Source organism: Oncorhynchus masou, chromosome 9, assembly GCF_036934945.1.
Source record: "Oncorhynchus masou masou isolate Uvic2021 chromosome 9, UVic_Omas_1.1, whole genome shotgun sequence".
NCBI classification, from domain to species: Eukaryota; Metazoa; Chordata; class Actinopteri; order Salmoniformes; family Salmonidae; genus Oncorhynchus; species Oncorhynchus masou.
The window spans coordinates 62,466,190-62,482,291 of record NC_088220.1 but is presented as its reverse complement, the minus strand read 5'-3'; the positions used below and the strand labels follow the sequence as shown (position 1 = coordinate 62,482,291).

The 16,102-nt window shown below is 41.2% G+C and overlaps 2 protein-coding genes across 2 annotated transcripts; one reads left to right on the top strand and one right to left on the bottom strand.

Moving 5' to 3' along the window:
* Positions 1 to 8,942: 8,942 nt before the first annotated feature.
* LOC135546419 (ribosome maturation protein SBDS-like) lies at positions 8,943 to 12,259 on the top strand. Its single transcript, XM_064974829.1, has 5 exons — positions 8,943 to 9,159; positions 9,818 to 9,947; positions 10,063 to 10,263; positions 10,595 to 10,759; positions 11,154 to 12,259. The coding sequence occupies exons 1-5, from the start codon at positions 9,032 to 9,034 to the stop codon at positions 11,280 to 11,282; spliced, it is 753 nt and encodes a 250-aa protein (XP_064830901.1). The 5' UTR covers positions 8,943 to 9,031; the 3' UTR covers positions 11,283 to 12,259.
* Positions 12,251 to 15,212, bottom strand: LOC135546420 (claudin-4-like). Its single transcript, XM_064974830.1, has one exon. The coding sequence runs from the start codon at positions 15,126 to 15,128 to the stop codon at positions 14,442 to 14,444; it is 687 nt and encodes a 228-aa protein (XP_064830902.1). The 5' UTR covers positions 15,129 to 15,212; the 3' UTR covers positions 12,251 to 14,441.
* Between the last annotated feature and the right edge of the window lie 890 nt (positions 15,213 to 16,102).

Below are 16,102 nucleotides of genomic sequence, written 5' to 3'. Positions count from 1 at the left end.
GTTGTGGCAACCGATCTGTTCACCTGGAACACCGAAAACTACATCGTAACAGTGGACTACTACAGCAGATACTTTGAACTCGACAAACTTCATAGCACCACATCTGCAGCTGTGATACACAAGCAGAAAGCAATCTTTGCCAGGCATGGCATTGTAGAGACTTAATATCTGATAATGGCCCCTGTTACAAATCAAATTAGTTTGAATCCTTCACAAAAGGCATGGGAGTTCACACATGTCACCACAAGCCCACATTACCCTTAAAGTAATGGCATTGCTGAACAATCTGTGCATATTGCTAAATCACTCATGGACAAAGCAAAAGCGGACAAGAGAGACTCCTACCTCAGTCTCCTTGAATACCGCAACACTCCACTTGGCAACCTCGATTCACCAACCCAGCTGTTGATGAGCCTCAGACTTCGCTCAATCTTTCCCAGCACCAACCAGCAGCTGCAACTGGAAGTCGTCAGATACAAGGAAATGCATGAAAAATGTGCACAGACACAACAACAGAAGCGATACTACGACATGTCAGCTAGACCACTGCCACCACTGAACGGAGAGTCAGTTAGAATCCAGGAGCATGGCCACTGAAAGCCAGCAGTTGTCATCCAGCCAGCTGACACTGAACATTCATATCACGTCCGCACAGTAGAAGAAGCGGTGTACCGCCGCAATCATCGTCACCTACTGAACACAAAAGAACAATACACTGACGAGATTAACTGTTCCCCTGAAAGAGAACGTGATGGAGCTCTGGCAGCTCCTGGCTGACTGACGTCTCTGGCAGCTCCTGGCGGCTCTTGCAGCTCGGGACACACTGGCGGCTCTGGCAGCTCGGGACACACTGGCGGCTCTGGCAGCTCGGGACAGACGGGAGACTCTGGCAGCTCGGGACAGACGGGAGACTCTGGCAGCTCGGGACAGACGGGAGACGGGAAACCAAGCCATGAGGTCGAAAGAATTGTCCACAGAGCTCAGAGACAGGATTGTGTCAAGGCACGTGTGCCACCCCAATACATTTTTGGGGCTGCCTCTCGGGCTTCCAGTCGTGCTGCCGTGCTGCCTCCTCATACCGCCGCCTCTCTGCTTTCTCTGCTCAGCCTTGGGGCGGCGATATTCTCCAGCCTGTGCCCATGGTCCCTTGCCGTCCAGAATCTTGTCCCATGTCCAGGAGTCCTGTGTTTTTAGCCGCTGCTGCTGCCCGTTACCACGCTGCTTGGTCCTTGGGTGTTTCTGTAACGGTCTTCCTGACGAGGAGGAGTAGCAAGGATCAGACCAATGTGCAGCGTGGTAAGTGTTCATCATTTTAATTAAAGAAAGCACTGAACACCTACAAAAATAACAAAATGAACGAACGAAACTAAACAGTCCTGTCTGTTGACATACACACGTAACACAAAGACAGAAAATTAACACCCACAAAACCCAGGTGGAAAAAGGCTACCTAAGTATGATTCTCAATCAGAGACAACTAACGACACCTGCCTCTGATTGAGAACCATGCTAGGCCGAACACAAAAATCAACATAGAAAAACAAACGTAACTGCCCACCCCAACTCACGCCCTGACCATACAAAAACAAAGACAAAACAAAGGAACCAAGGTCAGAACGTGACACAGATGATATTGCCACTCCTATTTGCAACATCTTCAATTTAAGCCTACTAGAGAGCATGTGCCCTCAGGTCTGGAGGGAAGCTAAAATCATTCCGCTACCCAAGAATAGCAAAGCCCCCTTTACTGGCTCAAATAACCGACCAATCAGCCTGTTACCAACCCTTAGTAAACTTCTGGAAAGAATTGTGTTTGACCAGATACCATGCTGTTTCAGAGTAAACAAATTGACAACAGAATTTCAGCATGCTTATAGGGAAGGACACTCAACAAGCGCAGCACTTACACAAATTACTGATGATTGGCTGAGAGAAATTGATGACAAAATGATTGTGGCGGCTGTCTTGTTAGACTTCAGTGCAGCTTTTGACATTATCGATCATAGTTTGCTGCTGGAAAAACGTGTGTTATGGCTTTACACACCCTGCTATAATGTGGATAAAGAGTTACTTGTCTAACAGAACACAGATGGTGTTCTGTAATGAAAACCTCTCAAATATAATCCAGTTAGAATCAGGAATTCCCAAAGGTAGCTGTTTAGGCCCTTTGCTTTTTATTTTTTTTACTAAAGACATGCCACTGGGATGACCTTAATGTATGTCAAATAGAGGCACTATGGGCTCAAGTACATCTGCCTCACCAGGCACCCATATTGGTAGGATGTGTGTATAGACCTCCTAGCTATAAGGTGTCCTATCTGGATGACTTGTGTACTGGGTTTGACCAGACCACAGATAGCAACAGAGATCTATTTATCATGGGTCATTTTAATATAAATTGGAAGGATCACAATAATTTGAATAGAACAAAATTGATGAGATATGCCAAGAACTGTGGTTTGAAACAAATGGTTAATGATACTATTAGATCTTCAATTAAGTTGGGTCATCGTTCAGACACATGCATTGATCTGATTTTCTGTAATATACCATTGCAATGCTTAAAAGCCAGATCAATGCCAGTGGGCTGGACAGACCATAATACTGTGACCATAACCATGAACACCAAGGTTCCAAAGAAACCCCCTAGGATTGTGGTCAAAATACATTTTAAAACATTTAATCATGAGCTATTTCTAAATGATTTGGCTGCTGTACCCTGGGAGCTGATTTATCTAGAGGATGATTTAAATCACGCAACAGAATGTTTTATTGATTTGCTCACTGAGGTAATGGACCATCATGCCTCTATAAGAAAGAGTACAGTTTGTACTCGTCCATCTCCATGGATTGATGATGAACTGGGTGAGGCTTTTTCTCAAAGATATATGGCAAAAGTCTTAGCAGCCAAGTCAAAATTAGAAATTGATTAACAGAATTATAGAACATTACATACTTATGAAAAAAAAGTTTTTTTACAATGATGAGTTTATTGATTGTAAAAATGATTCTAAAAAGGTATGGAACACAGTTAAGAGCTTACTTGGTACATCTATCTCATCATGCCCATCTAGTGTGGAGGTTGACGGGAGAATAATAACAAAACCAGTTGATATTGCCAATCATTTTGCAGGTTTCTTTACAAAGAAAATTAAATTACTGAGCAACAATGTAAACATACATTCTTCCAAACAAGCTATTGTCCAATGGATTTATGATCATATTATGAGCAACAAGATCTGCTCTTTTAGTCTGCAAACAGTGTCAGTGGAGGAGGTGTTCAATAGGTTTAAGTCATTACCTGATGGTAAATCTACAGGTTATGGTCTTATGGACAATTTTTTGCTTCGCTGTGCTGCTCCCCAGATTGCAGTTCCACTGAAATACATATTTAATTGGTCACTGGAAAAGGGGATGTTTGCAAATGTATGGAAGCATGCGAAACTGTGTCCTATTCCCGAAAGACAGCAAAGAACCCATTACTCCTGCCAATAGTCGACCAATTAGACTACATCCTACACTCAAGAAGATATTGGAGGGTATTGTGAGTAGACAAATATGGGAGTACATGGAAAAGAATGATCTGATTACAGCCAATCAGCATGCTTATCGTAAAAAACATTCAACTACCACTGCATTGGTTGACATGACTGACCAGTGGCTCAATGCTATGGATAATGGCAAGTTTGTGGGTGTACTATTTTTAGATTTCAGTGAGGCATTTGATTTAGTGGATCATTAAATAAATTTGATCAAATGAATGCATTATGGTTTTAAGGGGGTAGCATTGAATTGGGTACAGTCATATCTAACTGACAGGAAACAGTCCACCTACAGTGCCTTGCGAAAGTATTCGGCCCCCTTGAACTTTGCGACCTTTTGCCACATTTCAGGCTTCAAACATAATGATATAAAACTGTATTTTTTGTGAAGAATCAACAACAAGTGGGACACAATCATGAAGTGGAACGACATTTATTGGATATTTCAAACTTTTTTAACAAATCAAAAACTGAAACATTGGGCGTTCAAAATTATCCAGCCCCTTTACTTTCAGTGCAGCAAACTCTCTCCAGAGGTTCAGTGAGGATCTCTGAATGATCCAATGTTGACCTAAATGACTAATGATGATAAATACAATCCACCTGTGTGTAATCAAGTCTCCGTATAAATGCACCTGCACTGTGATAGTCTCAGAGGTCCGTTAAAAGAGCAGAAAGCATCATGAAGAACAAGGAACACACCAGGCAGGTCCGAGATATTGTTGTGAAGAAGTTTAAAGCCGGATTTGGATACAAAAAGATTTCCCAAGCTTTAAACATCCCAAGGAGCACTGTGCAAGCGATAATATTGAAATGGAAGGAGTATCAAACCACTGCAAATCTACCAAGACCTGGCCGTCCCTCTAAACTTTCAGCTCATACAAGGAGAAGACTGATCAGAGATGCAGCCAAGAGGCCCATGATCACTCTGGATGAACTGCAGAGATCTACAGCTGAGGTGGGAGACTCTGTCTATAGGACAACAATCAGTCGTATATTGCACAAATCTGGCCTTTATGGAAGAGTGGCAAGAAGAAAGCCATTTCTTAAAGATATCCATAAAAAGTGTTGTTTAAAGTTTGCCACAAGCCACCTGGGAGACACACCAAACATGTGGAAGAAGGTGCTCTGGTCAGATGAAACCAAAATTGAACTTTTTGGCAACAATGCAAAACGTTATGTTTGGCGTAAAAGCAACACAGCTCCTCACCCTGACCACACCACCCCGCTGTCAAACATGGTGGTGGAAGCATCATGGTTTGGGCCTGCTTTTCTTCAGCAGGGACAGGGAAGATGGTTAAAATTGATGGGAAGATGGATGGAGCCAAATACAGGACCATTCTGGAAGAAAACCTGATGGAGTCTGCAAAAGACCTGAGACTGGGACGGAGATTTGTCTTCCAACAAGACAATGATCCAAAACATAAAGCAAAATGGTTAAAAAATAAACATATCCAGGTGTTAGAATGGCTAAGTCAAATTCCAGACCTGAATCCAATCGAGAATCTGTGGAAAGAACTGAAAACTGCTGTTCACAAATGCTCTCCATCCAACCTAACTGAGCTCGAGCTGTTTTGCAAGGAGGAATGGGAAAAAAATTCAGTCTCTCGATGTGCAAAACTGATAGACATACCCCAAGCGACTTACAGCTGTACTCGCAGCAAAAAGTGGCGCTACAAAGTAGTAACTTAAGGGGGCTGAATAATTTTGTACGCCCAATCTTTCAGTTTTTGATTTGTTAAAAAAGTTTGAAATATCCAATAAATGTCGTTCCACTCCATGATTGTGTCCCATTTGTTGAGTCTTCACAAAAAAATACAGTTTTATCTTTATGTTTGAAGCCTGAAATGTGGCAAAAGGTCGCAAAGTTCAAGGGGGCCGAATACTTTCGCAAGGCACTGTATATCAATGGTTCATTTTCTTCCCCTCGTGTGTTAAACTGTGGAATACCACAGGGCAGCTGCCTTGGGCCACTTCTCTATTTAATATATACCAACGATCTTCCCTATGCCTTAGCTGAAACTCAAGCTACTATATTTGCAGATGATACTACAATTTATGCAGCAAGACAATCGGTTAAACAGGTACAGCAAGTTTTACAAGGAAATTTTGAGAATATCAGGGAGATGGTTTCCCAAAACAAACTGGTTTTAAACATTTAAAAAAAAGTCATGTTGGTCTGTTCAACTAGGAAAAGGCCAAAACAGCATGGGATACAATTAAGTATGGGAGGAGTACAAATTGAAGAAGTGGCAGAAACCAAACTATTGGGAGTGCAGCTAGACAACTGCTTATCATGGTCGTCTCAAATAACTAATCTATGTAAAAAATAAATAAAAAATAAACAGCATGGATAATCAGAAGGATAGCTAAATGTTTACCAGGAAGAATTATTCAGCAAATAACACAATCAATAATTGAGAGTCAGGCGAACTACTGTTCTGTGGTCTGGGGAATTGCATCATTAAGTGAAGTTAGGAGGCTGCAGAATACACAGAACAAAGCAGCAAGGATTGTTTTAAGGTGGATATATGGTTCTTCTGTTGCAGTCATGAGCAGTGTTCTTGGTTGGTCATCAATCGACAGGATAATTGAAAAAAAAACATGCTTATTTTATTTCATAATATACATCATTTAAAACGGCCAAGTTCTATTCACAACGGTATTCAGTTGGTAAGAGACAGACATTCCGTTAATACTAGGAATAGATTGTCCACCATCTATGCGTTATCCAGACAGAAAAGCGAAATAGGCAAAAGAAAATTTCGATTTAGAGCAATAAAGAAATGGAATAAATTAACTGAGCAAGTTCGTTTCAGAGTGGGTGGCAAGGAATAAGTTAACCCTAAATATTTCTAAAACTAAAAGCATTGTATTTGGAACAAAACACTCACTAACCCCTAAACCTCAACTAAATCTTGTAATAAATAATGTGGAAATTGAGCAGTTGAGATGACTAAACTGCTTGGAGTAATCTTAGATTGTAAACTGTCATGGTTGTGGTGTACAGCAGGTCAGCTACCAGGGGGAGAATCGTCGAGGACTGGTAACAGATGAAGTATACATCATGATGTGATGGCTCCATCTGCTGGACGTGCCAGGTCGACGGGCTCCCCAGCCCGGACTAATTGGGGCTGATTGGGAGCTGGTGAGTAATCAAGGGCAGATTGCTCACCAGCTGTGCAATGCCCATAAAGCTGCCAGAAGGCCAGCACACAGGAGGAATGGGGGAAGAAAGGACTCCTGTGGTATGGTTGACGGTTGCAGTATGGTTGACGGTTGCAGTATGGTTGACGGTTGCAGTATGGTTGACGGTTGCAGTATGGTTGACGGTTGCAGTATGGTTGACGGTTGCAGCGGTAAGAAGAGGGAGTTCAGTTTTGTGACCGACAGGATACCGCTAGACCCGGAATACCAGAAGACGGCATCCCGGAGAGGGTCTCATAGGGGAGACCTATCATTTTCATTTGATCTATTTAAATAAACACCCTTGAAACTGAAAACCCTTCTCTGTCTGTGTCTGATATTGGTAAACGTCTTGACCAAACCCCCTGGTCTGCCACATGGTCAAAACATATTGATGCAGTAGTAGCTAAGATGGGGAGAAGTCTGTCTATAATAATGTGTTTCTCTGCTTTGTTAAGTTAAAATAAGAACCCAGGAGCTGGGTATGACCCCTTGGGTTCTTGAGATCTAATAAAAACCATGTATCCCTAAAACTATTGTTTCTCTTAAATCAGTCCCTGTACCACAAAGTCCATAGTTGCAGAATCAACCTCTTACCTTTGCAATCCCAGTCTGTTTTGCAAAGAATATCTTTATTTCAGAAACATGAACCACTTTCTCCTTCTCAACGCTGTAACCACCACTTACCTCTAACGAGAGGGCCAAGGTTTGAGACCAGACTGCTGAATCTTTTAACCATTCCATGTGGTTAAACTCTTAGACTATCGATACAGACAGAATAAGAACAAGTCTTTGATATGAATTACTAGTCTGCAGCTAGGAATTCGGTATCATTGAACGCGAAGACCGACAACCGCCGAAACATCTATCCAAAACGACATGAATGAATGTAACTCTGAACCCATCCTTCTAACCACAACAGAAAGGGTGGACAAACTCTCCAACAGAAACAAATCATGCAATAAAATGCAAATTAATTACTTAAAAATCATACAATGTGATTTTCTGGATTTTTGTTTTAGATTGTCTCTCACAGTTGAAGTGTACCTATGATAAAAAATTACAGACCTCTACATGCTTTATAAGTAGGAAAAACGGCAGTGTATCAAATACTCCCCACTGTATATGTTTTCCTGTACGAGCTTTTGTACCGAATACATTACGTTGTTGCAGGTGTCAAGCTTATGGGCACGTGGCAGCAGTGTGTAGGAGGGAGGTTTCTAGGTGTGAGAAGTGTGCAGAAGGGCATGAGACAAAGGAATGTGTAGCATTGGGGAAAGTAGTGGTACTGTATGTGTAGCAGTGTGATATTGTTCCCCTAGATTATGCACCAAATTGCACACAAGGACCAATTCAAATAGGCCAGGTCAAGAGGGGATGTTAATAATTTGATAATAATAATTCAGTGTATTTCTTTTATTTAATTACAGCTGCATAGCTAATGTTTCTCTTGGGTGTACAAACACTTTTTCATATCAATATTGTACATACATGTGATTGTAAAAGTTTTGTATATTTTGGTTTGGTCAATCGCGGGCTATCTGTATTTCCATCCAAGGGTTAACATAATGTGTGTTGTCTCTTCGTGTGCAGGGCAAATAAAAATAATTCAACTAGCAGACCTTCAGTTGTGGCGGCGTCCTAATTAAAAGTACACAACGCAGAACAAACTACGATACATCTATGTTAATTGTAGGGGTGCAGGAAGTAGAGGAATATTGGTCAAGGGGGAGAAATCCTGAGAGGAGTGTTGTGAGTTGTACACCTGTACCAGTAGAGAGGGATAGGCCAACAAGTGATATGTTTCAGTAAAATTAGATGTTTAGCATTTATATCAATGGTTATCAACTGTACTGCATGGAGAGAACGTAAGTCGCAGAAAATTGAAGCTGTGGTGGCAGCTGCAGAGAAGTATTTGAGTGTGCGAGACTTGACGTCAGAAGAGTTACAGGATAAGTGTTACGTGGTGATGTCCCATCCTTTCAGGTTGTTGGCAAAAGGTAGGACTAAATTGATTTAAATAGTGGAGTAGGGTGCTGTATTTTTTGTGAGGGTAAAGTTAGATGGTAGGGTATTTGTTTATTTATTTTTCAAGCGAAGTATAAGGCAGTTTTACTCCAGTGTAGTAGGTGACAGCAATGCAAAATATTAAACCCCATCGAAGAAGATCAACAAAAATCCGGAACCTTTGTACCTAATATGCGTTTCAGTCCGGCAAAATTTATGTGAAACTCATAGCACACCAACGCCGCAAGAAATTTATCGCTTTACTGACAGATTACTCTGTTTTGTAAAGCAGAAATATGTCTATATTTACACCAACAAACCAGATCCGACTCACAAATGTGGCGGTGGTGAGGATGAAAAAGGGAGGAAAACGATTTGAAATCGCCTGCTACAAAAATAAAGTGATGAGCTGGAGATCTGGAGCGTGAGTGTTAAGGAATTTGGCTAGCTAGCTATAATAGCTAGCTAGATCTGTTTGATACCCACCGAGGCACACATCAAACACTACGAGTATGTCAGACTAATGGTAGTTTGTTTTCATCTTTGATTTATTGATAATGAGCTCCGAATGTAACTAAATATGTATATAAACAAGTTGTGCTGTTTCGGAGGAGCAAGTCATGACCTATCACTGGCCTTGAATCTTGCATCATATTCTTACCCAGTGTCGAGAGGCTGTAGAATAATGAGGATCTGAGGAACAGTCTATGTGCCATGTGTGTTGCTTCTGGCATCTTTTGAATAAGAAAAAAAATGGGACACTCCATCGACCGCCCCCAGAACCAAATCCAGTAGCTGCTCAGAGTTCATACAATATTTGGTTTTAGGTATTGAAAGCATTTAGCACAGTGCTTCTATCCTGGTCCTGGGGACCCAAAGGATGCACATTTTTGCCCTAGCACTATTAATCTGATTCCACTAACCAACTCATTGTCACACCTTTGATTAGTGGAATCAGGTGTGTATTGCTAGGGGAAAAATGTGTACCCCTTTGGGTCCCCAAAACCAGGAAACAGTGATAGCAAAACTTACTGTAAACACTTAATACATCTCCATGCAATTTCCATTTGCCAATTACACAGAGAGAAGGACCTGGATGAAGTGTTGCAGACCAGTTCTGTTTTCAATAATGTTTCCAAGGGTCAGGTTGCCAAGAAAGATGATCTGTCAAAAGCCTTTGGAACAGATGACCTGACAGAGATATGCAAAGAAGTAAATACATTGACAAATACAAACACCAGTAACTAATGTTACACACATTCATTCAACATTATGTATTGCTATGATATTTGCCTATTCTGTATTTGTCTTTTTCTTTGTCGGTCAGATTTTAGCTAAAGGAGAACTCCAGGTTTCAGATAAGGAGAGGCAGAGCCAATTAGAGACAAGTTTCAGAGACATTGCAACCATCGTGGCGGAGAAGTGTGTGAACCCAGAGACCAAGCGACCATACACAGTCAACCTCATAGAGCGGGCCATGAAGGATATCCACTACTCTGTCAAGGCCAACAAGAGCACCAAGCAGCAGGTAGGGCTGGGACACAGTGTTGTTGCTACAGTACACTGGAGTCTAGACATTTTCCTTATTTTAATTTTGGCAAGGAAACATGAATGACCGGCTTTGTTTTTAATGCTCACTCACTGTGCATACTGTGGGTACAAGCTGTGGCAAGATTTAGCCATAAATTATTCCCTTCAAATGTGAAGAGTTTGATCTTTCATGTCAAACATTCTGAACCTGTATGTTGTTTAGCTACATAAACCAGAATACTTCCATGGATGGCTTTTAGTATGTACCAACAAATGAGTCTTTGTCATGCTAATGCCGATGAATCTAACAGCTCTTTGTTTGTTCCTAGGCTCTGGAGGTGATCAGGCAGCTGAAGGATTCCATAGAGATCCAGAGGGCCCACATGAGGCTGAGGCTGGTGCTGCCGGCCAAGGAGGGCAAGAGGCTGAAGGAGAAACTCAAACCCCTCCTCAAGGTGGTGGAAAGTGAAGACTTTGACGACCAGCTAGAGATGGTGAGAGACAGATCCCTCTGGTTTATACTGACCTACACTGTGTGTCTCTAAAGTGCATGTGTCAATCTCTTTCCACGTTGGGCTGAGTGTCTGCGGGTTTTCTCTCTTGAGAAAACTTGATTGATTAATTGAGGTCACTAATTAGTGAAGAGCTCCCCTCGCCTGGTTGTTAAGGTCTTAATTGAATGGAAAAAATAATAACATGTAGACACTAGGTCCTCCATGGAATGAGTTTGACACCCTTGCTCTTAACTAAAATGGTTATATCTTATCTAGACATATCCAAACGAATTTGGAATACATTGTATTGAGTAGTAAATAGTTCAAGTAATGCAACAACAAGCAGTCTCTCCCTCCCCCTCTTTCTATATATATTTCTCTCCCCATCCTCCAGGTATGTCTGGTGGACCCAGGCTGCTTCAGGGAGATAGATGAGTTGATCCGCTGTGAGACGAAAGGTAAAGGTTCCCTGGAGGTGCTCAGTCTGAAGGATGTGGAAGAGGGAGACGAGAGGCTGGAATAACCTTCACACAGAGCCCTATAGGACTACATACATACACTATCTTACCACCGCCGTTGCCACACAAACTGCAAACCCTTCATTAAAGAGACCGCTATTTCTAATACCAATGGATCCCTTCTTATTTCCAGCCTCTGTTTATTTGAAGATAATTATTTAACTGAACAGAATATATTTTTTCCTGCCCTACGTACAACTACTGGATGTATAGTCTCGTGACAGCTGATTTGCTTCTGGGTCTCGATTGCTGGATGTATGACCTCTTGTAAGTTGCATGATGCTTTAGCTGGAGGTTGATGGAAACCTGAACTCAAACATTGAGATGCTCTGTATTTCTTTAGTTTACAAAACAAGTTTGAGGCTTGTCAGGTATTGACCAGTTTTTCACTACATATTATGAGTTTTGGCAAACACTGACACGCCATTTTCAATCATTATATTGACCCATGCAACATCAAACGCAGCTTGTGCAAGTTAATAAACACGTAATCAGATGGTTAACATCTACAACATCGGAGGATTGATTACCTAGTAAGCCATCAAGGCAAGGTAAAATATCACAAAGGGAGCTAGATAAAGCCAGAAGAATAATATACTTGTTGAACATAGCTATAGCCATCAGTCTTGTGTTTTTCCATGGTCATCACTCACTGCTAAGTTTGTCAAGGCCCTGACAACAGTGTATAGCTATCTTGCCAGGGCTTTTTGCTGCAATCATGTGCATGCACCACTTGAATGTGACCTTTGCTTATGAACAAAAAATGTCTATATAATTGAATTGAGTTATTTTTGTAAGTCAACTTCTACTCAAGTAATTAATATGATTTTGACCCTGCCTTTCATTTTACCCAGTGTGGCATTTCACCATACTTATGAAGTCATATTTTATTATTACTAGTTAATAATAATAACCCCTTAATTTATATATTCTTTCACGAGTCTTTCCTTATAAACAATTGCAAATAAAAATGTAATAATTCCATTGTTTTTATTCATTTTTGTGATTACTATAGCATTGTCTCTCCAAAAACTAAATCAATAGCCCTATGTCAAGTTTATGCAGGTAAAGGGGCAATATCAAGAATGTATTACTGACATTACTCGAGCAGAAATTGTACAGTGCCTTCAGAAAGTATTCATACCCTTTGACTTATTCCACATTTTGTAGATTGTTTTTCTCACCCATCTACACACATTACCCCATAATGACAAAGTGAAGACATGTTTTTATAAATGTTAGCAAATTTATTGAAAATTAAATAAAGAAATATCTAATTTATGTAAGTATTCACACCCCTGAGTCAATACCTTTGGTCACCTTTGGCAGCGATTACAGCTGTGAGTCTTTCTTGATAAGTCTCTAAGAGCTTAGCACACCTGGATTATACAATATTTGCACATTTCTTATTGAAAAAGTTCTACAAGCTCTGTCAAGCTGGTTGTTAATCATTGCTAGACAGCCATTTTCAAGCTGATTTACAGTACCGGTCAAAAGTTTGGGCACACCTGCTCATTCAAGAGTTTAACTTTATTTGTACTATTTTCTACATTGTATAATAACAGTGAAAACAGAAACTATGAAATAACACATGGAATCATGTAGTAAGCCAAAAAGTGTTAAATTAAAATATATTTTATATTTGAGATTCTTCAGAGTAGCCACACTTTGACTTGACATCTTTGCACACTATTGGAATTCTATCAACCAGCTTCATGAGGACTGATTTTTCCAACAGTCTTGAAGGAGTTCCCACATATGCTGAGCACTTATTGGCTGCTTTTCAATCACTGCGGTCCAACTCATTCCTAACCATCTCAATTGGGTTGAGGTTGGGTGATTGTGGAGGCCAGGTCATCTGATGCATCACTCCGTCACTCTCCTTCTCGGTCAAATGGCCCTTATACAGCCTGAAGATGTGTTTTGAGTCATTATCCTGTTGAAAAACAAATGATTGTCGCACTAAGCACAAACCAGATGGGATGGTGTATTGCTGCGAAATGCTGTGGTAGCCATGCTGGTTAAGTGTGCCTTGAATTCTAAATAAATCACAGTGTCACCAGCAAAGCACCATCACACCTCCTCCATGCTTCACGGTGGGAACCACACATGCGGAGATCATCTGTTCATCTACTCTACATCTCACAAAGACACAGCGGGTGGAACTGAAACTCCAATTTGGACTCATCAGACCAAAGGACAGTTTTCCACAGGTCTAATTTCCATTGCTCATGTTTCTTGGCCCAAGCAAGTCTCGTCTTCTTATTGGTGTCCTTTAGAGGTGATTCTTTGCAGCAATTCGACCATGAAGGCCTGACTCACACGGTCTCCTGAACCGTTGGATGTTGAGTTGTGTCTGTTACTTGAACTCTGAAGCATTCTCAAAGAGATATTCAGTGTCTGCTTTATTTTTGACCCATTTACCAATAGGTGCCCTTCATTGCTAGGCATTGGAAAACCTCCCTTGTCTTGGTGGTTGAATCTGTGTTTGAAATTCACTACTCGACTGAGGGCCCTTACAAATAATTGGGGCAGAGATGTGTGGGGTACAGAGATGAGGTAGTTATTCAAAAATCATGTGAAACACTAGTCCATGCAGCTCATGTGACTTGTTAACCAAATGTGTACTTCTAAATGTGTATTTAGGCTTGCCATAACACAGGTTGAATACGTATTGACTCAAAACGTTTCAGCTTTTCATTTCTTATCAATCTATAAAAAACAGAATTCCACTTTGACATATGGGGCATTGTGTGTAGGCCAGTGACACAAAATCTAAATTTAATAATTGTTTAATTCAGGCTGTAACACAACAAATTGTGGAAAAAGTCAAGGGGTGTGAATACTTTCTGAAGGCAATGTAACACTTAGATGCTTAACCCTCACCACCAATACAAAAATTAAGCAAGTTGACAACATTATTACAGTTGAAAGCGCAATTAACTCTCCATGGGTAGTGCTACACCTTTACCCCTATTATAAATGCTTCAACATCTTTCAAAGTGCTTCATTGCATTAGAAGAATGACTTCTAACATTGTCTATAGTACCTACCTAGAATTCAATTCATACCTAGTACACATGCATTTTAGGTAGAATTTCACAGAAGAATAATTCATAGGTGGAAGGTTCCTCACACAAGGCCCTCAGAGTGATTGCATCTTCTCATGAAGGCTGTGTTGTTGCCCGAGCATACTGGCTGTGTCTAAAAGCAGTCCTGTGGATAGTATCCAGGGGGTTGGTTGGCTCCTGCTCTGCCACAGGATAACCTGGAGGGTAACTCCCTCTTTCTGACTCATCCTGCTGCTGGAACATGAGGCATCTAGTACTGAGAAACCCTCCCCCTACTACCGTCAGAGAGAAGGAGATCCATCCTATGTACAGAGCAGCTCCCCAGTCTCTCCTCAGCACCACAGCGCCCTCCAGTGGCTCATTAGTGTGGTGGCAGGTCCAAGCGACAGGGACAAGCAGCAGTATTCCAGACAGCACAAACACCACACCGGAGACAACTTTCACCTGATTCCTCTTCGGAAACCACACCTCTCCAATGATACTGATGACCACAGCAAAAGCTCCAGCACCTATAGAAGCCATGATCAAGCTTCTCCATGTTTGGAAGTTTCCAGAGAGGGATAACAAAGACTGGTAGAAGGAGCAGTGGAGGCTACCGTCATGGTTGAGGTCCCAGTGGTCCCATTCCAGCCACACCCCATCCCAGTATGCTGGCAGCGTAGCTGTGGAGTTGTCCAGAGTGCCACTGACTTTCCACAGGGGCAGGCAGCGGGTGAGGATGGCGCACAGCCAGCCTGTAATGCCCAGGCCCAATGCCGCTAGCTCCAACTGCCGCTTCATGACTGAGCTGAGCTTAGCTCCTCACAGGAAGAGGCCTAACAGCAGGGTTTAACCAGCTGCAGGCATAGCAGGGTGGGTGGGTGTGTGAGTATGTGCTTGTGTGTGTGTCTAGCCTGTGTGATTTGAAACCACTCCTCCCGAATTCCTGAAAAGGGCGTGTGGCAGCAGTGCAGCTCTACAGCTGGGGAATAAAGGGGTTTCCTTCTGTTTACTGTGCCATGGTTTCACAACAATTCGTCTTTTTCAGTTTCACCACAGCCACTAAAACAAATATTCCACTGTGTCTTCTGTTGACTTCAGCCTCTGACTTTGTGATCTTGCAGGAAATAAGCGTTGTGTGCCTCACCGTGTACAGCATCTAGTCTTTCGCACTTAATTCTGAATGTTCAATGTTCTCCCTTCTAATCAGTTTTGATACACCTTTTTCCAATAAGATAAATAAAAGAGATGCAACAAAAGTAATTTAGGATCAAAATGTTTATTTATATTCGGTTCAAATTGCAAATCATTCAAAGAACATGATTTGCTGCCCCCTAAAATGCTGCATCTATTTTCTTTGAAAGCAGATGCTAGTCACAAAGTAAAATGTGAAAAACATTGTTCCTAAAACACATTACAAGAAATAACCACAGTTTAATAGGATGTAAAAAATGAAATGATGTGAATTACAACACAAGGATGTAAAAACAATCAGGTTCAATCAGCGGACGTACTGTCAATAACAGTAACCTGTGGATTTTCAGAGATTATATTTCAATAACAGATATTTCCTCAACAAACATCTTTCATGGTGATAGTGAACATTTGAATATCTACAATTACCTAAGCCAGACTTATTTTATAACAATAATTAACTAATATTATCTTATTTTTAATTACATCCACCAAAGCTACTGTATCAAATAGTTCCAGGGCAATTTTAAATGCATCAAAGTCAGACAATACACTGAACGACCAGACATGCACATGCAATG

Bases quoted from the DNA above. Each gene is read 5' to 3' on its own strand.
- LOC135546419 (XM_064974829.1), top strand. From the start codon at position 9,032: ATGTCTATATTTACACCAACAAACCAGATCCGACTCACAAATGTGGCG. The intron at 9,160-9,817 runs GTGAGTGTTAAG...CCAATTACACAG, and splicing joins ATGAGCTGGAGATCTGGAGC to AGAGAAGGACCTGGATGAAG. The intron at 9,948-10,062 runs GTAAATACATTG...TTTGTCGGTCAG, and splicing joins TGACAGAGATATGCAAAGAA to ATTTTAGCTAAAGGAGAACT.
- LOC135546420 (XM_064974830.1), bottom strand. From the start codon at position 15,128: ATGAAGCGGCAGTTGGAGCTAGCGGCATTGGGCCTGGGCATTACAGGC.